This window comes from Lutra lutra, chromosome 13, assembly GCF_902655055.1.
Source record: "Lutra lutra chromosome 13, mLutLut1.2, whole genome shotgun sequence".
In the NCBI taxonomy this organism is placed as follows: domain Eukaryota; kingdom Metazoa; phylum Chordata; class Mammalia; order Carnivora; family Mustelidae; genus Lutra; species Lutra lutra.
In genome coordinates, this window is record NC_062290.1 from 93,085,795 (window position 1) to 93,107,812 (window position 22,018).

The 22,018-nt window shown below is 64.9% G+C and overlaps 2 protein-coding genes across 4 annotated transcripts in view; one reads left to right on the forward strand and one right to left on the reverse strand.

Annotated features, from left to right (window-relative positions):
- KCNT1 (potassium sodium-activated channel subfamily T member 1) overlaps window positions 1-15,644 on the reverse strand; it is a 62,322-nt gene extending 46,678 nt beyond the window's left edge. For 2 of the 3 annotated variants that reach the window (XM_047698797.1, XM_047698796.1), the window contains exons 1-2: window positions 15,523-15,644; window positions 4,475-4,618 (exon numbers count right to left, since the gene is read on the reverse strand). In XM_047698797.1, the coding sequence (XP_047554753.1) occupies window positions 4,475-4,618; window positions 15,523-15,644 (266 nt within the window). Of the gene's footprint in view, window positions 1-4,474; window positions 4,619-6,424; window positions 6,594-15,522 lie in introns of those variants that run through there. The other variant, XM_047698802.1, reaches the window with a different exon arrangement.
- A 1,244-nt stretch (window positions 15,645-16,888) lies between these two features.
- On the forward strand, window positions 16,889-21,335 carry SOHLH1 (spermatogenesis and oogenesis specific basic helix-loop-helix 1). The gene is made up of 8 exons (XM_047698845.1): window positions 16,889-16,998; window positions 17,274-17,414; window positions 17,850-17,997; window positions 18,361-18,482; window positions 18,566-18,663; window positions 19,727-19,913; window positions 20,380-20,450; window positions 20,983-21,335. Exons 1-8 carry the CDS (start codon window positions 16,958-16,960, stop codon window positions 21,198-21,200), a joined length of 1,026 nt encoding a protein of 341 aa, XP_047554801.1. The 5' UTR covers window positions 16,889-16,957; the 3' UTR covers window positions 21,201-21,335.
- Window positions 21,336-22,018: the final 683 nt, after the last annotated feature.

Genomic DNA, 22,018 nt, shown 5'->3' on the forward strand with positions numbered 1-22,018 from the left:
GTGGCAAGCATCCTCCCTCCCTGGGCCCCGCCAGCCTGGGCCCCGGCCGTTTCCCTGGCTGGCGCGTCCTCCGAAGTCTGCATGTTTGCAGTGAACCCAGGCCGCCAGCTGGAGCAGGGCAAGGAGCAGGTGCTGGGGCAGAGTGGGGGTCCCACCCTGTCCCACCCTGACTATGGAGCCACCAGCCCAGCCCTGCCCATGAGTCACGGCACAGAGGAGGAGGCAGGCCCCCAGGAGGTCTGAGCCTGGTAGCCCCACGCGGGAAGGTCCCCGCGCGAAGCAGTGAGCTCCTCTGGTGCCAAGCCAGCCGCCCCTTCAGCCTGGCCGGCATGGGCGGGGGCACGTACGTGGCCCTTGGTCCTCCTCTACTGTGACAGGGCCCTCTGTGTTCATCATCCGCAGGGAACCCCCACGTGCAAAACTCGGGCTAGCCTGCTGTCCCCACGGCCTCCCTCACGGCCTCCAATCTTCCCCGGACCCCTCCAGAGCAAAGATCCCCGGTGGTGCTTGCCCTCCTGGGCTCTCGGGAGAGTCCTGGATCCTGTGCCCGTGAGCAGGGACAGTGTCCCGCTCTGAAGCCTGTGCATCTGCTGGAGCCCCGGGGAGAGAAAGAGGGGGGGAAGAGAGGGAGGGGAAGGGCCCTGGGGCGGGAGCAGCCTGGGGCGGTTCTGACCCGGCCACACCGAGACCCACCTGCGCTGGCGGCCTCTCCCGTGGGGCTAAGCAATGCCCACTTACTAACAGTTACAGCTCGGTGGCTCTGACCCCCTGCTGCGGGGCTGAGCCCCTTCTGCTCAGCGGAGGGAAGGGGCACGCCTCCCGCAGGGACCCCAGCCCTGCCTGCTCCTCTCTGCACCCAAAACCTGGGTTTGAGGGTCCCCAGTGGACCAGGAGCTGGGAGTTCTCGCCCCGGGAGCCCCGACTGTCAATCACCCTGCCGCAGGGCGGGGAGGGGTCTGTGCTCGAGCCCCCGCGCCCCACCCCAGGCTCCAGCAGCGCAGGACTGCCTGTCTTCCCACTTCCCAGTTTGTTGTGTGAAATAATATTTGGCATTGCTCGACTCCAGAGAAGCAAGTCCAGCTCCCTCCTCTGTTGTCAGAGGAGCAGAGACCAACAGCCCAGTGGGGTCCCCTGGAGTCCTGGCCTCTTCGTCCTTCCTGCAGCAGCCTGGTGCCCCACCCCGCCCACTGACACTGCCTCCAGCTGCACCCCCCACCCCGCAGGCTGGGTTCCGGCCCGGCAGGCAGCTGTGGAAAGCAGCTGATCAGGGACACGCAGGCCAGGAGATGGCCACATGCCAGGCCCTTTGCCTTCACCTGTGGCTCTCCCCACCCCAGCCCTTTCCACAGTTCTCCTCGTGGGGACAAGGTGGTGGTGTCCCCGTGTCCCCTGTACCTCAGGGGACAGAGCCCACCTGCATCTCCCTGAGCCTGGGGGTAGGCATGGTGGGAAGCCTCTCATCTGTGTTCCGGGACAGGAGGCAGAGAAACACTTACGATGACAAAAACCCCACCCATGTTGCTGTCTCATCACAGTGCTGTTTGCGGGGTGACTGGGGCTGTCATCACCCTTTCCTGTGGCCCCCGGCTGTGAAGCACTCAGATCCCTAAGTCTATCCCCCGGGGATGCTAGTGCCATGTGCTCAGGTGTCCAGGTGCGCGGGAGGGTCAGCTGCAGAATGGGGGGGGTAGGGAGCAGGAGGTAGAGCGGGGAGTCCTGAGCCCCAGGCCTGGCCAGGGGCACTTCTGCAGAGTCCTGCTCTCCAGGACCTCAAGACCTGGCCCTGCAGGCAGTGGTGAAGGTCACCCCAAGACCTCAGCTGGTCCCTGGAAGTTTTGTGAGCTCTGGCTCTGCTCTCCCCCACCACCCGGCTCCCCCTACCCCTCAGGAGAGGCCGAAGCAGCCTCCCTGACCCACGTGGGCTGAGTCCCTCCCTCCCTCCAAGGCCATAGCGTGTGAGGCTGCAGTGACTCACTGCTGGTGGCTTTATTTCTCCAGAGAGCAGGAAGCCCACAGCCCTTCCTGCCCACTCGCAGCCTGCCAAGAGTCAGGGCAGAAAATCACAGCTCACCCCACAGAGCCTGCCCTGGGGCCTGGGGGCTGCAGGTGGAGGGCTGGGGGGAGGGAAAGGGCTCCAGGATAATTCTGGGTGGGGTCCGCCAGAGCCCCCAGCCTCATGGTGCTGGGGGACAGCCTGCAGCCCCAGAACCCCATGCCAGGCCCCTGCCCCCGGAAACACCCTGACAAGGTTTCTATACATGCAGAAGGGGACCTGCCGGGCCGGGCAGAAGCCTGCCTCCATCTTCCACCTTGGGAATCAGTGATGGTGGAGGGGACATAGGCACTGAGGACGAGAAAGGGACAAAGGTAGAAACTCTAGGGGCCCATATCACAGGCATCCAGGAAGTGGCCTCCAACAAACCGGCTTCCCTGGCTCCTCCTCCCTGAGCTAGGACTGTCAGCTCCGACCCAGGCTGGGCCTCCCTGCTTGTGAGTCCTGACGGATGGGGGTCTCAGCTGGTCTCAGCCACCCCACCTCCAAACACAACCCTGGCCCCAGTAAGACCTAGGAGCACAGCCTGTGAGCATGAGGGGTTCACAAGAGGGACAAGGCCACACCTAAACCAAAAAGTTTGAAAACAAAGCTCTTCTCACTGTGCTCCTGGCACAGTGGCTGGCAGGGGGCAGAGGAAAGATCCCTCCAGGTCGCCACCGTGCCCAGTCCTCAGTGCCCCCCACCCCAGCTGGCTGCTCCTGGAACCCTGGGCAGCCAACACCGCACCTCCCAGGCTCCCCTCCAATCTCCAAGCAAGCAGGGGTAGCATCACCTGGAACCCAGCAGGAGAGGTGCAAACCAGTGGCCCCCTCCCCACCCAGGAGCCCCGTGGACCCTCCAAGGGCCAGCCACATCCACCGAGGCCCTGTGCTTCCTCTCTGGGGCAAGCAGGGAGAAGACCTCTGCCATCCACTCCTGAAAGCAGAGGGATGTGTGGCTTAAATTATGCCAACCGCAGACACTGGCATTTACCGACACAGCCAGAGGCCCCCGGCCTTCTCGGGGCGACAGACGCCATTCCTTCCCACGTTGGAAAAAATCTCTGGGGCTGCTGTTCTCAAGATTTAACGGAGTCCCATGGAAGCAGGTGTTGAGGGGCTGGTGTTGCCCTAGGAAGATGCTGAGAATGCAGGTCCAGCTCTGCGTTCCAGGAGGGCAGGAGCGCCCTGGCCACAGGCAGAGTTCTCCTGACCCCTCTGTCTCCCCAGAGAGGGATGTGAAACTTTCCCTGTGTGTGCTCTTGGGTGGGCTTGTCATTACAACCTTCAGTCCCACAAGAGGAGCCAGGGAGCGGGAAGCCCATCTACTGAACTCTTGACCTTGACGGTGAGTGGGCAGACGGGGTCAGCTCGGCTCTCCTCCCGATGAGAATGCAAGCAGATGTGCTGGGGTCTGGTGGGACGCTCTGCTTCCGGCGGTGGGCACAGCGGTCTTAAAACCCCTTTTCACATGCTTTGGCAGCTCCTCACCGTCCTTACACACTGACCTTGTTCACAAATCTGACTTTTCCCAGGTTAGCTTCAGCAAACGATCATCCCAGGGGCTCAGTCTGAGTCCGACCCTTTCAACTCGTGTGCGCTAGGTGCTGACGCCAAGGGCTGCACTGGCTGCACCGTGGGAGGGACACTGGACCTCCCCCAGCTGGTCCCGGGCTGGGCGGGGAGGGACCTGCAGGTGCCCCGGGGCCATGGAGGGCGGCTCGGCACACCCAGCAAGGAGAGCCAGCTCCTTCCCCAGCCCTGCAGGCTCTGCCGCTGAGGCCCTGCGCTTGCAGTGAAGGCGGGTGGAAAAGCGCCTCCCTTGAGGCTGACGGAGCTTAACTGCCGGGTGTTTACCCAAGACAGCTATTTGGGGAAAAGGCAGAGAAAAGCAACATTTCTTCCAGCTTCCTGCCAGCTCTCCTGGTGTATGAATTATTCCCAAGAGCTGGTTCTGCGGGTTTCTTACCAAAAGACTCATGTTGGTTTTCTCCAGGCAGGAGAACTGAAGGTGAGGGACCGTGGTCACCCTCCCTAAGCGACCACGGCAGGAGCTTGAAAGAAGCTCCCTTAGCTAAGAGTAAACGGCCGCAGCCAGAGTCTGGAGGACACCGGCCTTCAGCCAGACTCCCGGGCTCGGCCGCCGGCTTGCTTCTGGCCCTGGCCTTGTCCCCCAAGTCAGCCGGGCTGGGGGTGGGGACAGGCACGCGCAGCGGGGAGGCCAGGCCGGGGGCGGTCTTTGGGAGGACTCCCCAGTGCAGAGCTCCCCGTCCCATCCCCCGGGCCCCCTGCAGGAAGATGCGCGCCCCCTCGCCCAGCCCCCACCGAAACTTCCCCTGCCCGGAAGCCCGGAAGCCCGGGAAAGTTGAAGGGCAGCGGGCGGCGCGCCGGACTCCAGCACCGCGGACAGCTCCGGGCGCACGGCGACCCCCGCCCCTACCTGTCGTCGTTCTGGAAGGACGGGTCTCCCAGCAGCAGGTCCCGGAAGCGGTACCGCGGCGGCAAGGGCAGCACCTCCGTGTCCAGGTCGCTCATCTTGAAGCTGCCGGTGTCCGGGCGCTCGCCGTCCCCGCCGCCGGGCTGCCTGCGGGCACACGCCAGCGCCCCCTCAGCCAGCGCCCGCGCCGCGCCCGCCCCCCGCCCCCCGGGGGCTCCGCCTCCCGCAGACCCCCGCCCGCAGGGTCAGCAGAGCCATCCGCGGCCTGCACCCCCAAGTACCCCCACCCCACCCCCATCTCCCACACACGTCCGCCTGCGGGGTCAGCGGGAGGGCGGCCCCGGCCCACATCCCTCAAGTACCCCCTCCACTCGGAGCCCGGTAAGCTTCATGCAGCCCCAACCAGCCCACCTGACTCCCCCCGCCCCCTGCAGGCCCCTGCCTGCTGGGTCAGCCAGGCACAACCCTCCCCTTCCCTGGACCCACCACCCCTCCCCCCTGCATCCCCTTCCCCTTGTGCATCCCCCTCCCCTTCCAGAGACCCCTGCCTGGTCAGCCCACAGCAGCTCTCACCCCACCTGCACCCCCGTCCCCTCCCTACCCAGCCCTGCCTTCTGCAGGCCCCTGTCACCCACACCACCCCCGCCCCCCCCAACTCCACCCTACCCACCAGGTCTGTGGCCACTGGAACGCACAGCACCTGTCAGGGGCTCACTCCAAAGCACACAGGGAGAGGTTTGTCGAGGCCTGTTCAGGGTCATGAAGCCCGCCCAGCAGCCCCCTCCACAATCCTTGCGGCTAAGGCTGTCTGCTCAGTTTTCCTCCAGGTCCAGAACACCCGTCTTTGACCCAGAGACCTCCTCCCAGAACCTCGGGCTCCTGGGGAGGGGGAGCGCCTGACCAGAAGACTTAAGAGAGGACCCTGTTCTTGGCCTCCCTGGGGCCAAGGGGCTTGTCTCAGATCAGAGCCTAGGAGTGGGGTGTCACTTGGGGAGGGCTGAATTGCCCTTGGCGGTGTCCACAGAATTCAGAGACCACAGAGCCCCCTGCCCCCATCACCTGAGTGGAAGAGACTCGACCATGCTGGCACAGGGGGTTTGGGGCCAGACTAGGTAAGCCAAGAGGCTCCCTGGAGTTGCAAGCGTCTTTCGGGGCTCCTGCCCCTTCCCCGTCCGCCCCCATCACCACACTGGAGTGAGTTTTGGCTAGTTACCTGTAATAGAAGTGTGGGCAGATGCCAGTGCAGCCACCCCCAGGCTCCTGGCCTTCTGCAGCAGCAGCTCCCAAGGCTCATGCGCCCTCTCTGCTCTCCAGGCGAGAGGGTCACTAACCACCCCTTGAGCCCATAACCTCAGAACAGCTCAGTGGCTCCTGGCCCAGCAGGACAGCCTGCGCATCTCTTAATGGGATGCCTCCGTGGCACAGATGTGCAAAAAGGGACCCAGGCTCCCGACCTCACCCTGGACTCCCGGTCCTCTGGCATCGGCAGACCTCCCAGGGCAGTCCAGCCCCAGGTCACCCCTTGGTGTTGCTTCCCAGACAGCCCATGGTGGGGTGTTTGGGAGAAAATAGGAATCCTTCCCTTGCAGCCTCTACCTGCCGGGCTCACCCTCCCCAGGCTCCTGTAAGAGCGAAAACCCCGAGGAGGGCCACACCACAGCTCTGATTCTTTAGAGTAGGGGGGCCCTGGGCTGGGCCTCCTGGACCCTGGGCCCCTTCTAAGCTGCTCCAGGGAGAGCAGAAGGAGCTGGGGACAGTGCCCTCCACTTTAGCAGCCCTGTTCCCCAGTCTAAAGCTGGGCTGGCAGGAGGGTGGCAGGAGGACGCAGGAGCTGGACTTGGCCTCCAGGCAGGCACAGGAGTCTGCTGACCACACTCTGTTCCCCGAGCTGGAAAATTGAGGGCAGGCTGCGCCCAGAGGCTGGGAGCGGCTGCAGGGTTGGGGGGCACTCACCTGGAGCACAAGATCCTCTCAGGCAGGCAGGCGGGCGCCTAGAAGCCCTCCTCTCCTTCCTCAAACCCAGAGGGTCAGGCACATTCCCTGAGCCCCCAGCAAGGGCTCATCCCACACTCCCTGTGCCCTGAACACACAACAGGGGGGTCTCGGCACCCCCATCCCACAGGCCTCAGAGCTGCTCAAGGACTCGGAGCACTCTCAGGCCAAAGCTGCAAGTGGCAGGCGCAGGCCCGACACGCCCGCACGCTATTTTCCCAGGTTACAAGGTCAACCCCGAGGATCTGGCAATGATTGAAAAACAACATTTTCCTAATTGCATCAGTGTGGCTGCGTGTTTTTCCTTAGTCACACGCCGGCTGGGCTGTGGGGGAGGTGCAGGCAGGCAGGAGGGCAGAGCCTGGGGGCTGTAATTTCTCTGTTTGGCTCCTCTCTTGCTGAAAGCCTCCTTCAGTGGCAGAACCCCGAGAGACTGCCAGCTCCCCGGGCAGGGCTGCCCGATTCCTTCCCAGGCTTGAGCTGCCTTGGGTCCTCCGTCTCTCCTAACCTCAAGGCCCAGACCTGCAGGGTCCGCTGAAGAGTTCGGGGGGGGGGGACTCCGCTGCGTGGGGGTGGGCGTGGGGGCAGGAAGTGTACCAGGAGCCGGCAGGCCTGGCCTCCCACTCCTGGGGTGGGTAAGGCTGTGTTGCCTTCATCCCCGATGGTGCCGCTGGGACACAGGACACTGGAGTCAGTACACGGGCACCCCACAGGCCTCCTGGCACCCTGCCTTGTTCCTCCAGCAGAGCTGAAAGCCCAGGACTGTTTGTTGTGCTGGCTGAGGGCTGGGGCCCCCGGGGTCTCCTGGAAAGTGGCCCATGGCTGAGCCATGCTCCCTGAGACACTGGGGTCTGGTAGAGACCTCTCCCCAAGCCCCAAGGCACGTGTCCCTGAGAGCTTCTGGGCACCCGGGAGGCATGCTGTCCCATCCCTGCCGCGGCTGAGGTGGTCTGGGTGGGGCAGGGACAGGACCCTGGCTTGGCTGCCCAGACACAGTGTCCACTGCCCCCTTCCTGCTCCCTTTTCCCCGCCTGACCTGAGGGACCTGGGGAGGAAGCCTGGGAAGTCCGCGACTGTGCCCGCTGTCTTTACATCTCCTGTGATGTGGCCACACCGGAGGACCGCTGATTTCTACAAGCACCGTGTGCTCTGGTGGCCCAAGGAAGGCTCCCATCTCCCCAGCCCTCACATGCCCTCAGGACAAGCCCGGGAGCCCCCTCTGTGGGACCTGCAACCCTTGGAGCCAGGGTAGAGTGGGGGACGTCCCTGCTCCTCCTGGAGACTCTCAGGGCCCGTGGGCACCAAGCATGAGGCCCAGGCAGCAGCAGAGGGGTCAGAGGGCTCAAGCAAGGCTCAGGACTGTCCCCTCAGTTCATGCTGGGCAGCCCCAGTGGAGTCACTGCCCCTCTCTGAGCCGCAGCTTCCTCATCTATAAGTAAGAGTGCCTCCATCCTCCCAGGCCGGTTGTAAAGGGGTAAAAAGGAGGTGAGTGTGACACATACGGTGTAACCCTGGCACAGGACGGCTTCATCTGCATCAGTGTCTAATTCCAGGCTGGCTGGGCAGCGTCTGGCCAAGTTCCCATGGATAAAGGTTCCGACCCCAAGTGTCAGGTTCCTGGGGTGGCCAACGCCCCATCCTGCCATTTCCAGGTCAGCTAGAGGCCCCTCTGGGGAGCTGGGATTTGTGATGCTGACCCCAGGCAGAGAGGCCGAAGACAGGAAAGGATGCATACAGCCTGACACACAGTGAGTTCCGTGCGTGCACTTTCCCGCTCCCCAAACCCCTAACCCTGTGGGAGGAGAGCCTCGGCAGCCCGGCGGGGTGGCATGGAGTCCCGGAAACAAAGAGCACAGAGCCAGGACTCATAGCACCTCTCCTCTGAGGTGAGGACCCATGGGCTCATGGAGCCCAAGGACCTGAAGCTCAGGAATAGGCCACGGGGGAGAGAAGCCAGGCTGGCCTGATGCCGGAGCCTCCTGCTACCAGCAGACGTGCTTGCTGCCTTTGGGTGGCGAGGGGAAGCCCCGAGAGCCAGGAAGTCCTGCTTCTCTGTCCTGCTTGCATTGGCCCCTTTGGTGCTCAAGGAGTCCGTCAGCAGGACTACGGGAAGGTAAAGGGTCAAAGACCTGCTCCTCCCACCAAAGGCACCAGGACCTAACGGTCTTACACGCTGTTTCTGCCCCCTCAGTCAGACGGCTCCAGAGCCCAGAAGGCAATGGAAGCTTCTCTGCTCCTCCATCGGGGTCGGCCCCAACCCGTCACTGAAGTCACACTCGCACGGGACCAATGTTAGCATCAGCCCATCTCCCTTAAGACCCGCTGTACAAACAGCCTGAATCGACTGTTCACGATGGGATCCAGGAGCTGTTAATGTCGCACAACCAAAACCAAATTCAGTTTACCTAAAAAAACGTGCAACGTACTTTGTTATGCTGTGAAATTCAAGGACACAGTCCATCTGGATCTCATTGGCAGGTACAAAAAAATATTTGTTAAGATCCAAAACCCACGGATACGTTCCACAGAGGAAGACACACCCCCACCCTAATTAACAACAATAAAAGGAACCTTCCAGCAATCGAGGCCAACATGGTGCCTGTGGCCTGGGACGCCAGTCCGCCTGGTGCGACAGGAGCCAGCCCAGGGGACAAAGACAAGAGCCAGAAGAACGAAGGCTGAAAAGAAATGCACGCGTCTCCTGGCGTGTGGCCAGCACGCCCAGAACCCCCGAGAGAATCAACTCAAGAACTGTTAGAACAAACGGGAGCATCTCGTCACCGAGAACAAACGGGAGCATCTCGTCACCGAGCCCCACCTGAGCACACCCACAAGCCAGGAGCAGGAGCAAGAACACGGCAGCGAGCATCTCGGACAGACCCCGCTCACGGTGGGCGCACGGACCCCTGGAGCCGAGGGGACTGCGGGGGAGACCACCCGGCACGCGGACACCAGCTGGAAGCCGTCGCTAGCAGGACAAGAAGGTCATGCTCCCGACAGGTCCCCAGAGTGTTCCCTAGACAAAGCAGCAACTCATTCCCAGCAACACATGTGGTCAATCTCTCAAAATGTGACAAACTGTTTCCAAAATTCAGACCGAAAAATAAATGTGCAACCCGGGCCAAGACCGGCCTCGGGGCTGTCGGCACAAGCCGCAGCCACGGGAGCCCTGGGGTTGGGCACGAGAAAGGACACGTGGCAGGGAGCTGGGGACATGCAGGGGTGGTGGGCGTGGTGGCCCTCCCCACCCACACCAACCGCGGTGACGGGACATGGGGACGTGGGCCTGGCGGGGTAGGCGCTGGAACGCAGGTACCAGGGTTGCGGTGAACACGAGACCCCACCTTGCGGCCGCCCATGGAGGAGACTGGAACAGGACGCCGGGAAAAGCTATCTGGCGTGGAGAAGGCCTCTAACGCGTGACGACAACAGCACGTCGAGAAACGGAGCGGAGGGCAGAACCGCGATCTCCAGGGACAGCCACCGCCGCCGGCAGCAGCAATCCCACCAGGTCCCCCACGGGACCGCCTGCAGGTCACAGAGGAAAGACACATGGGCACAGAACGGCGAAGGACGGGTACGTGGCAGGTCAACGAACACACACAAAGTGGTCAGCGTTCGCTGAAGAAGCTTTCCGCCCCTCTGGCGTTCGGGGAGACGGAGCCCAGCGCGGGCACGTCCAGAACGGGGAGGGCGTGGGGCGGCCCCCGTGCCTGCCATGCGGACACGAGCGGAGCCGCTGGGAGCCATGCCCTGGCTATGAGGGAACAGCAGGGCTGTCCCGCCTGGAGACGTGGCCCTCACAGGGGGTCTCACACTGAAGATAGCACAACTCCAGTCCCAAAGAACCTCCACAAGAGGGCGTTTCCTCTGGGCACCCAGCTTGTGGGCACGGACTGTCCCCACCGTGCGGTGACCTTGGTTCAGGGGCAGCAGCATGTGGAAAGGCCACGTCCCATCCACAATGCTACACGAGGAGCCTGTGTCACATGAGCTTGCTGCTGGAGGCCGGGAGGCCAGGACTGGCCTTGCCCCCGGCTTCCCCAGGCTGGAGCACCCGTCCCCTGGCCCTTGTCCTGGACCCACCTCTGGGCAGGCCTCTGGGGAGAAGTGCTCTGCTCCCCACACCGGGTGTGAGGTGTCCTGGGAAAACGCTCCTCTCCCCAGGGCCGGATTGCTGACCGTGCTAATGGACTGTCCCAGGGCCCACGGCGAGTAGCAGTTTCTCTAAGGGACACGGTGTCTCTCCTATGACGTGTCCCTCTGTGGTTCAAACTCGGTTCAAAATTCCCAAGGAGCCTGGAGAACCACGCCCATCAGAGGCATTGGGGATGGGGGACGTGCGCACGTGGACGTGTGCACAGACACATGTAAGCACACGTGTGTGAGTACGCCCGTGTGCATGGGTATGTGTGTGAGCACGGCCCCACGCACACCTGCTCATCTTCCAGGAGAGCCCCGAGGTCACTGCAGCGTCGTCGGGGCGGGGGGCAGTGGAGAGCGGGCATGGTGCCCGAGGAAGCGGACAGCCACGGACGGCTAAGTGCTTCCTCTGCCGATAATTAAAAACCCAGAACCTTTCAAGCTCCTCAGCAGCAGGCGGGCAGGCGTCTCTGGGGAGCATCCGCCCTCTCTCCACAGGGGACGGGGCTCTGACTCCTTGCCTCGAACTGCTGGCTCCCCACTGCCTCCCCTCTGCGTCGAGTTCCAGAGGGAGAGCTTGGAACACGTCACTGAGCTGAATTCAAACTGGAAAGTCACCGGAACAGACCCTTCACAGTAGCTCTCTCCATGCACGGAGCTAACCCGGAGGGCAGGCAGGAAGGACTTGGTCATGCTGGGGATGCAGGGCCTCGGGCCTAGGCCCAGGGCCCTGTCCCTGCCACTGACCTGCCCTGAGCCCGATGTCCACCCAGAAGCCATGGGGATCTGTAGTCCCCACCCCGCCCACCCAGCTGGGCTTGGGCCTACCTCTTAAGAAAGCCCCCCGTTGCACACGCCAACAAGGACATGTCTTGTCCTTGTTCCTGGTCCCTCAGGGATGGGCGGTGGGTCCATGTCCAGATCGCCAGATCCCCCACTGGGTGCCCACGACCCTTAGCTGGTCCTGCCCGAGAGCAGCGTTCCATCCTCTGGCCAAAGGTGCCCGAGGACCTGTACCTCCAGCAGGACACATGGGATGGGGGGCCCTTAGGAACCCATCAGGACAGCCAGCCCGAGGTGGGAACATGAACTTGCCTCTGTCATGGCCGGGCATGGGGGCTCCCCTAGAGCACGGCTAACCCATCTGTCCCCACCAGGCCCCTGCTCAGCCCACAGAGCTGGCCACGGGGCATGCCCCCGAAGGCTGCCCTGCCCTGCAGAGGTGTCCTCATGAAACAGAAGCCCGGTGGGGCTGTCACTCTGTCCACGCGTGACACCTCACTCCTGGCAGGTCCTCGGCTCTTTGAGTCTCGTGCTCTCAGCATCCAAGAGAACCCAGTGCTGGGTGGCTCCCCTGTCCTCTGACACCTGCCAGCACCTCCAGGGTCACGTTCCCACCAACACCCTCAGGGCTCCCACAAGGACTCCACGCCAGGCTGTCAGCCTCTCCTGGGCCCCAGGCCCCTGCCGGCCTGGCCCTGTCATGGTTACTGCGGGTACAAACCCCGAGCTCTGGTCACGGTCCCCACGGGGGCAGTCCGGAGAGCTGGCTGTCACTTGGCTGAGGAATAGACAGGTTGGTCAACTTCCCCGAGCCTTGCCACACCCGTGTCCCACAGGGTCAGGGAGGACCTCTTTGGGCCTCCAGGTCCACCAGGTCCTCAAGTGCTGGCCCTGAGACCACAGGAACCCCCATCTCCCTGCACCGCCCAGCGCAGCAGTCATGGGCACCCCCACAAAGGCCGAGTTCCATCTGCTCTCCTGCCCGCTTCCCACCCTGACCCCTCAGGAGAAATGTGAGCTTGTGCTCTGTCCCCATGCACTGTCCCCAGCGGCTCGGCAGGGGCGGAGCTGACAAGGACACTTGCCCCTATGCCTGAGCCACAGTGTGGGCAGCGGACACCATGGCCTCCATGCTGCTTGGGACCTGGCCACGGCCCCTTCCTGCTGCTGCCCAGCAGCCCAGAGCGGAGTCCTAAGGTTCTGGGTCCCCTCTGCTAGCAAGGACATGGCGGCCAGCCTTCTTTTTAGGAAACCAGCACCAGCTGAGGTCCCCAGCAACGGCCTCTGGCCCGGTCGCTGTCAGTGTGTCAGGCAATATCATGGGCCAGCAAGAGCCATTGCCTAGGGTGGCTGACGTGTCTGGAGGTCTCCAGACCTCCCTGTCCCCCACGGGACAGCCCAGAGCAACAACACGGCAGACTGTCTACTATGCCCCCCGTGGAAGGTCCGGACGGCATCACAGACTTCTCCGGAGCGGCTCTCGAGGGACTCAGTCCAGGCAGCTGGCCCGGCCCCGCCTCCATCCCCCGCAAACATTTTAAACTCACCAGCGTCTACTGTGAGCCTCACATCCTGGGCAAGGCCCCTGGCTCCGCAGGGGAAGAAGATATCGGGGGAAGGTGTGGAGGAGGACACCCACCGCATGCACGGCCCGAGAGCTCCCCAGCCGACTTGACCGCCTGCGGCGTCCGGGGCTGCTCCTGAGCCAACACCCATCTTGGGGCGCCCCCCAGACTCCCCCACCCCACCCCCCTCCAGCAGCAGGCAGGGCCCCCGCTCCACATTCCAGGGGCCCCACTCTCCTACTGCAATGCACGTGTGACACACGCACACACACCCAGGCACGCACACACCCGCCCGTCAGGCCCCTTCACGCACAAGGCTCCGGACACACTCAGGGAGACGTGCCCAGGGCACAGCTCCGGGGGCTTGTCTGGAGAGAAGGCAGGCAGCCCTCCGAACAGCCTGCAAACCCCCGCTTCCTCCGGCAGCCCGAGCAGAAACCTCGGTGAAGAATTCACACTTAGTCACTAACCCTCCGTGGGGAGAGGAAGTCACAGTCACAGAGCCGACCTCGGCCACCCCGCGGGTTACTCAGACCCAGACGGGCGGACAAGCTGGCGGGCGCACGGACTGGCACACTTAGCGGCCGTGGGGCAGCTGGGCGTGAGGACACAGGTCACACCCACAGACCCACCCTCTGACAGAAGCACAGCCCCCAGCGGCCACCCCCACCTCAGTCTCCTCACTCACTGCTGTCTTTCCGAGCTGCTGCTGCAGACCCCCCTGGATGAAGGCAGACCCGAGTCCCCTCCAGCCCCCTAGGCTGGGAGGCCACCCTCGCGCGGCCCAAGCTGGACTGGACCTCGGGTCCTGGGACCCTTCCCTTCAGGCCTAGGCCACTTCCTGCTGCCCTGGAGGGACTGCTCCCTAATACGGGCCTGGAGGGCCGGCCGAGACCTCTGGCCAGGCACGTCCCTGGCAGGACGCCAGCCCTGGCTCTCTGCGCCCTCTGCCATCAGGACCCACAGGAGGCCATGGCAGCCCCAGTGGGGAGGGATAGGGCTGAGGGGAATTGGCAGTTCTGGGAAAGGCCACAGGGCTTGGACCAGAAAGCTAGCACTGGCCAGCTCAGGGGCAGGACCGTCCTCCCCAGGCTTCTGTCCCTTCCGTAACAATTGTTACCTGCAGGACAATGATGTCTACACTTGGGGGAGGAAGAGGATAAAAAGGGCAGTGCCCATTGACCTGACGGGTGGCCGGAGCCTGGGACCCCACCTCCCAGGGCTAGACCCAGGGTCCAGGCACCAAGGTAAAGATTCCTGCAGCCCAGAAAGCCAAGAGCCCTCCCAGGACCTCTCATGCTTGACCTCACAGCTTAGGGGCCGGCCCCCACCAGCAGCAGGCAGGGGTACCCACAACCCCCCACCCCCCTGGCCCAGAACCACAGCGCTATTACCGATATCACGCAGCCCCTCTCAAGACAGAGCCTCACCCAAGGTCTGGAGAGAGCGCCAAGCCAGGCCCCTGGACTTTGGAGCTGCCCCTGCTGTGAAGCCTGGGGCAGGAAACTGCCCAACCCAGGCCCCCATTTCACCCAAGAAAGGTCTTCCTTCTCCCAGCTGAAGCCTGCGTCCCCAACCCCGCAGCCTTGTCCTTTGCTGCTCCCACTCCAGTCTGGCCTCACCTTCGTTGGGCAGGGGTGGGGGGTGGTCCTTACCCAGACTAACTTCTCCTGTGGCCTCTCCATCCAGCCTGACCTTCTCCTGGGGGTCCTCACCCAATCTCCCTTTCCCCATTCAGCCTGACTTTTCACCCAGCATGACCTTCCCTGGGTTGCGACAAAAAAACCCAGCAGGTCTGTTGGGACTCTGCCTTCCCTGGGGCTGCCCGGAGCGCTGTGCCCTCTGGGCCAGTCACCTGGCTGCACAGGACACGTGGCATCCTGGGACACTGCGTGGGGAAGGGGGGCCGACTGTCATTGGCTCCCAAGCCACCTAGAATCTATATCAGGAACTACTCTCACGTTGCTGAGCAAATCGGGACCCAAAAGAGAAAGGACAAGCCCAAACATCAAACAATCAAAAGCCAGGATTCCTGCCTTTGATGTAAAAGCGCACTTCCCTCCCACACCCCAGTCTGGGTCCTTCCTGGAAGGACGGCCCTTGGACCCCCGCTTCCCTGCGGAGTACCCTTCTGCCATGGCCCACTTGGGGACCGCAAAGCCACCCCCCCCCCGCAGGCGTGCACCCCAAGAGCCCTTCTTCCAGGTTGGGTGGAGGGGGGCTGGGAGGCCGCACCTCCCTGCGCCTGGGAGATGCTGAAGCCCCACACCTAAAGATGGCCTGGCCAGGACCACCTGCGTGCTGAGAGCGCAGACACACAGACGCCAGCCCGGGGCACCTGCGGGTCGTTGGGGTGAGTGCCCCTCTGGCGCAGCCGGTTCCTGCTTGGAGCGGTCCTGTCCCCCCACCCCGGTAGGCGAGGGAGGGCGCTCGCAGGCGCGGGCCTGGAGATGGACCTGGGATGTGGGGCTCTGGGGAGGGGGGAGGGTCTCGGGTGCAAGGCTCCTGGGAGGGGGCGCAGGCCGGGACTGGGGTCCCTCCACCAGGGGGCAGGAGCGTCGGCCGTACCTGCGGGCGCATCTGCCGTCGTCGAACACGAAGGTCCGGTTGGTGTGGCCCGTGCCGCGCGCCCCTCGCTGCGCCCCCCTGGACGAGCCCCCCGGGACGCCTGCCCCGTCGGGGAGAGGCATGCGCGGCGGCAGCGGCTGGGATCCGGAGCGGAGGGAAAAGCTGCTTTGCCTTGGCCGAAGCACCGCACTTTTCTCCCTCCGAGCAGAAGAAAGTCTTTTCCGGGGTGGGGGTCGGGCGCCAGGCGGGGCGTGTCCCCTGCCAGCGGCGCAGCGACCGGTCGCGTGGGCGCATCCGCACCCGGGGACCCGCCCCCCCCACCGAGGCGCTCGGAACCCTCCCAGCCACGCTTTAACGCTGGGAACCCCCAAGGGCGCATGGGGCTCCTCGCTCCTGGGGGGAGGGGGCTCGGTCCTTCCAGCAACGCCGGCCCGCGTCCCCGGAGGCGCAGCAAGAGGAGCGGACAGAGCCTGGCGCTCGGGCACGGGACGCTCCAAGGACCTGCGGGGCCTGGGCTCTGAGCAGAGCTCCCCCCCCCCCCCCGTCAGTGAGCTGAGGGGGTGGCGCTGGGCAGGCCGAGAGCACTGGCGCGGCCAGAGGCAGGGTGGGGAGGCAGGCCGGCCAGCCCTGGGAGCTGGGGCGCTGCGGAGGCCCAGGGAGGGAAGATGCCGTCCAGAGCTACAGCTGGGCGCGGTTCGCGAGCCCCCGGCTCCTAGGCGGAGGGTGGCACTTCACCGAGGAGGAGCGCCTGGGAAGGGGACGTGTTTCCGGGGACAGGCACAAGTGCACTGCAGACTTGCCGGCCTCCGGGGCCGGTGGGTGTCCTCCAGCCCTTCCCAGCCGACTCGATCGCACAGATCTCCGACGGCAGTTCTCAGACCAGCTGTCCGCTCTCCTCTGGGACCCCCCCAGCGGGATTCCTGGCTGCAGAACCTTCCAGAAACCCTCAGCTCCTCCTCCTCTCCCCACACCTGTGGCTGCCCCGCCTCAGGCAACACCGTGGGGAGCGTCCTCCCTGCCACCTACATGCCGGGACCCGCCCCGTCCAGAACACCACTCTACGCTCCTGCCCTCCTTCCCCGGGTAGGCGTAGCCTTCGCCTGCGTCCCCCTACCTAGCTAGGCTCCCTGCGGGCAGGCCCGGCCTCGCAGGTGGCTGAGCCCAGCTGAGCGGGAGTGGGAGCGGCCCGCCCCCCCCCGTCCTCCGATCCCCCCGGAGAGGGCAGAGGAGCACACAGGCGGGTGGACTCCAGCCTCAGAGCCCGCAGACCACGCCCGCACACCCCTGCAACGCAGCTCCTGCGGGAGGGCCGGGGTGGGGGGGCGGGGCCGCACGTGGGGCAGGGGTCCACGTGAGTGGGCGGAGCCGGCCTTACGCATGCGTGGTGCGGGGTGTGGCGTCCCCGGCGCGTGGTTACGTCACTGCAGCTGCGCTCATGGCGTCTTGCGGCCCTGAGGCTGCGCTTGGGGGGTGCAGGTGAGGAAGTGGGGGGCGCTGGAGGGGTCAGGCGGAAGGCCTCTGCTCAGGGGTGCGGGGCTGGGGACCCGAGCTGCAGGTCCCCATCCGTCGGGACCGCCTGGGGCAGGGCACCCTGTGCAGGCCTCGTGGGGGGCGGCGGGCCAAGGGGGCCCCTGCCCTGCAGCAGCCCCCACCGCGCCCGGCGGCCCCCAGAGAAGACCGTGAGGGCCCCTGGGTCTCGGCAGCCTTTTCTGGGGTTCACGGAGCTCCACGCTCTTGCCTGTCCTGGGCAGTGGCTCGTCCCCATCCAGCGTCCTGGGCTGCAGCGAGGACTACGGTCAGGCCGCCCGCCTGGTCAGGGCGCCCCCCGAGCGCCCCGGCTCCGGCTCCAGCCTTGGCCTCCCGAGGAACGTGCTCAGCGAGAGGGAGCGCAGGTGGGCGGAGGACCGTCCCGGGCTGGCCGGGGCCTTGTGGTGGGGGCAGCGGCGGACGTCAGACTGGTGACCTGGGTGTGGGCAGTGGACAGGGATGTGGGGGCCGTGCAGTCAGCGGGCAGTTAGCATGCGGCAAGGAAACCCAAGGGACGGGCTTCCCAGGGCCCACCTGGGCAGCCCCCTCTCTGACCCCAGGCCTGGGCAGCTCAAGGGTGTCTCTCGGGGTCTCTAGCAGGGGTGGTCCAGGGACGGGCTGGCCAGAGCTGGTGCAAAGATCTGGGTAGCCTGTGGCCCACAACCTTGAAGGGTCACCTTGTTCCGAGAGCCGCCCAGGGGTGAGCCCAGGGTCCCTCTGAGGGGAGAGCCCGTGGCCGTGGTCCTTCTCGCTGGCCAAAGCCAGGTGGGCTGCTGGACATGTGGCTTGTCTGGAAGCAGGAAGCGGATCTCGGTGAGCTGTGAGCGCCTGCGGGCCCTGCTGCCCCGTTTTGATGGCCGGCGGGAGGACATGGCCTCAGTGCTGGAGATGTCCGTGCAGTTCCTTCGGCTCGCCGGCACCCTGCTTCCCAGCCAGGAGCCGCACACCGTGAGTGGTGTTCCGCCCGGGCTACGCTGCATGGAGGGGCTGCCGGGGGACATCTCGCCCCCCGGGGGCAGCCAGGGTGGCTGTGATGGCGGTGGGGCGGTGTTCTCTGTTTGTGCCAGTTCCAGCTGTCCGTGCACCGTCTCCCCCAGTGAGGTGGGAGCCCCCGGGAACAAGCTTGGTCCCCGCTTCAGTCCCTGACGTCCCCTCCGTCCACCGTTCTGCTCTTCCAGGCCGTGGTCTGTGCTCAGGCTGAGCCTCTCAGACCCCCGCGGGGCAGCCCGTGACGACCCATGGCCTGCGTGTCCTGTGTGTGTGTGTCTGTTGCTCGGCTGTTCTGGTTTACGAGGCTCGTTTCCGTTGTAGGTTCTGGGTCCGTCCAGGGAGGTGTGGCGCGAGTGGCAGACGGATGTTCTGCCGCAGGTCCTGTCGAGTGCGGGCACAGCAGGGTCCCCAGACTGTGGCGCGGGAGCCTCCGGCCTGACTGTGTTAGTGTCCCCTGGGGGCTGGGGGGCCCATGGGGCAGCAGATGCAGACCGTTCAGGATCTCCCTCTGTCTTCTGTCACCTAGGCCACCGGCTCCTGTGAGCTGTGGGACCGCGGGCGCAGTTGAGGACGAGGCCCGGCCGGCGGCGGCCGAGGTGGTGGAGGGGCCGCCAGTCCTCCCTGGTAAGCGAGAGCAGGTCGCAGTGCGGATGGGTTTGGTGTCCTCGCCAGGGGACAGGCCTGGGCTGCAGGATGGCTTCTGAGCCCGGGGCACGGCGGGGTCCATTCCTCAACGAAGTTTGGCACCTACTGTGGTCTCATCATGACACACCCACGTGTCGGGGTGAGCCTCGGGGACCCCACGCTGCTCGCAGCTGCGGCAAACAGGTTCATGGACACGGCCGAGGTGCCCGGGCTTCTAGGCTACAGGCTCTCCTTCGTCTGTCCTTGTTGTCCTCCTTTGTGGGGAACAGCGTCCACGCTTTTGCTCCCTGAGGACAGGCCCCCGGTCCTCCTTCACTTTGGGCCTCTGGGGGTCCCCGGGTCCCGTCCTTGTGCCTGCTGCTGACCACTGCTGTGCCCAGCTCTCTCGAGCAGCCCCTGCAACCTGGGCTTCTTGGCGCCCTCCTGATCCTGTCTTCTGGAGCCGTGTGAGTCACAGGCTGCACAGGGAGGGCATCTGTCCTTTTACTGTGCAGCCACGCACGCAGGGCATTTCCAATGACTGCGTCTGGCTCGTGCTGGACCCCGCAGCCCAGCCGTCTGTCACTCCTTGGGTGTGAATGGCTGCGGGGGGTTTAGGCCCCATGCACTTGACTGCCTTGGGAGCCAAGGCTGTGCCTTCTGATTGCCCGAATGTGCCCATGGAGTGGGGGAGGGGACCGCCTGTCACTGGGGCTGGTGGCGGAGCTGGGGCCTCAGGGGAACTTTGGGAGCTGAGGGCAGGCATGAGGGTGCAGAGGTCACGTAGCAGCGAGCGAGACCTGAGGGTAGAGGCTGGGGCAGGGACTGTGGGCAGCCGGGGCGGGGTTCCGTATCTGAGCTCTAAGGGCTGAGCCGAGGCCAAATGGGCGTCTCCTCTGAGAATCTGCCCTGACCCCAGTTGCCCAGCCCCTCGGCCCCGGGTGTCTGTCTCTGGGTCGTTTGTCTGCCTCCTGCTTCTGAGCTCTCCTGTTTCTGTGCGGGGGACTGTGGACGGGCGCCGAGGGCTTGCGGGAGGCCACCCTGCACCTCCCTTCTGTCGTAGAGCCCTGCAGCCTGCTGTCCCAGTCTCCAGGCCCAAGTCCTCCCGAGGCCCTGAGGCCACCCCCGCTCTGGCCTCCCTGTGCGTGGCAGCCGCCCTCCCCGCTGGTGAGTGCAGAGGCTCGGAGCTGCCTGGGCCGGGTGGGGCCCCCGGCGGACGGGGCCGACCCTGTCGGGACGCTGGATACCAGGTGGGTGCCCTGGTGGGCCTTCGCAGCAGCCGGTACTCTGCCCGCCCCCGCCTCGGGGAAGTCTGCCCCCCCCACCTCGCTGTCTGTGCCCGGGCCGCAGCTGGCTGCCCGGGCCCGTTTGAGCCAGATGCCGCAGTGTGGCTTTCTGACGCGTTTCCAAAAACGTTGTCGTGTTTCTAGCCGGTCTGTGTTTTGGCTGATAGTAAACGAGTTTGTGTTTTGTGAGCGTGCACCAGCTGGGGCGTGGGAAGGGAGCGTGGCAGAGGCTGGAGGGAAACCAGCAGAAGCGGGTGGCGGGATGGGCCCATCTGTCTTTGGTGGGCAGGTTTGGTCTGATGGGGAGGGAGGGGCGCCCTGTTCATCCTGAACCTGAAGCCACTTTGGAGCTCCTGCACTTTGCTCTTGAGCTTTAAGGAGTTGTGCTCAGCTGGGGTCACTCACGATGACGTCTTCTGATCCCACGCAGGCCCGTGTTGGGATGTGATGTGGAAGACGGGGTGTCCTACTTGCTGAACACTGGTCCCGACTGGTGGCTGGGTGAGTGGGGGGGGGGTGAGCCTGGGCCACGCCTCAGGGTCTCAGCCAGTCTGGGTGAGGGGCTGGGCAGGTGGCTGGGATGCACGGGGAGGTGTGTGCTACCGAGGTTCTGCTGTCTGTCTCTGAGCCTGTTTTCTCTGCTGGTGGTCGTCGAGGTCACAGGTGGGGAGTACAAGGTGGCGCGTGTGCACGTGGAGCGCCCGTGTGAACGCGGTGTATGGGGCTGGCTGTGCGCCTCCTGCCGTTCGGGGTCTGTGTGTTCCCTTCCCCTAAGCATCCTTGCGAGGGCATCAGGATTGGAGAGCAGGACGTCTGTGAGATGAGCCATGTGGCACATGGTTTCCTGTTGTGCTCTCATGGGTCCTTCCAGGTCTCGAGCACGGCCAGCAGGAGTGGATTCGTCTACCTGTCGTGGCACTCGGGAGTCAAGGGCTTCCAAGCTGGGCAGGACAGAGAGGGGTGGCCTCTTCTGCACCTTGATCCTGCCATGTCGGCCGCGGTTCCCAGACTGACGTGTCTGCTCTGCTTCCAGGGTCCGTGGAGGGCAGAGGTGCCCGTGCCCCTTCTCGGAGTGCGGTCAGGAGCAGCCTGCTGGACAGGGCCGAGCCAGGCTTCCCAACGGACCCCGAGCCCAGCCTCCACGAGCTCCCGGATGGCCCCCTGGAGCCATGGGGCTCGGATGCGGGCTGCCCCAGCCTGGCCCTGCGGGAGGAGGTGGACAGTATCTTCCCCGACTTCTTCCCCTGCTAGGCCTGTGTCGCACGTGTCCATGTCGGGTGCCGTGTGGCTTATTTTGGGTTCGGGAGGCAGCTGTGCTGAGCTGTGGCGAGGCTGGCGGGCCGCGGCCGGGGAGGCTGGGGATTAAAGGCGGCCATCCTGTGGAAATCGGGACTTGGGGAGCGTCTGTGTAATCAGCGCCATTCACTCGCTCACTGGGCAGATGGCACGGCTTCCGCTTGGAGCGCGGGCATCTGCCCCGGGCTTTGTTTCTTTGTTTGTTCTTGGCCTGGCAGAGTCCGCGAATAGCCCTGCAGCCTGGGGAGCGCTCCGGGGCTGACTTCTGTGCTCCCGGCCGGCTCCCTGGAGAGGCAGGCATGCGACCTCACCTCTCATGCCCTGGGATTGGTCCGAGTGGCCCTCATGGCCCGGGGGTCTGTTGAGGGAGGCCCTGGTGCTCTCAGCACAACCAGGGCCCCGAGGGAAGGACTGGTCTTCCTGCTTTTGAGGCGGGGGGTCCTCTGTACTCTTCTCTCGAGGAGTGGGTGTGCCTGGGACAGGGGCCACCTGGTGTCAGCATCTGGACCCTTCTCCTGGCGGGCACAGCTCCAGCTGCAGCGGCTCTGGACCACTGGGGGCTGGGGAAGGCCTGGGTTACTGGGAGGAGCATCCCCAGCCCCCGTGGTCAGGTGCGGCAGATCCTGCCCTGCCTCTCCCCTCCTTTCAGTCCAGCAGAGGCGGGTGTGCGTCCCTGACCCAGGCTGGCCAGGGCCTCACCGCTCTGCTCCTGCTCATACCTTTCTGGAGACGCCCCAGCCCCCTGTGACCCTCCAGCCCAGCGAGTGCTCCGG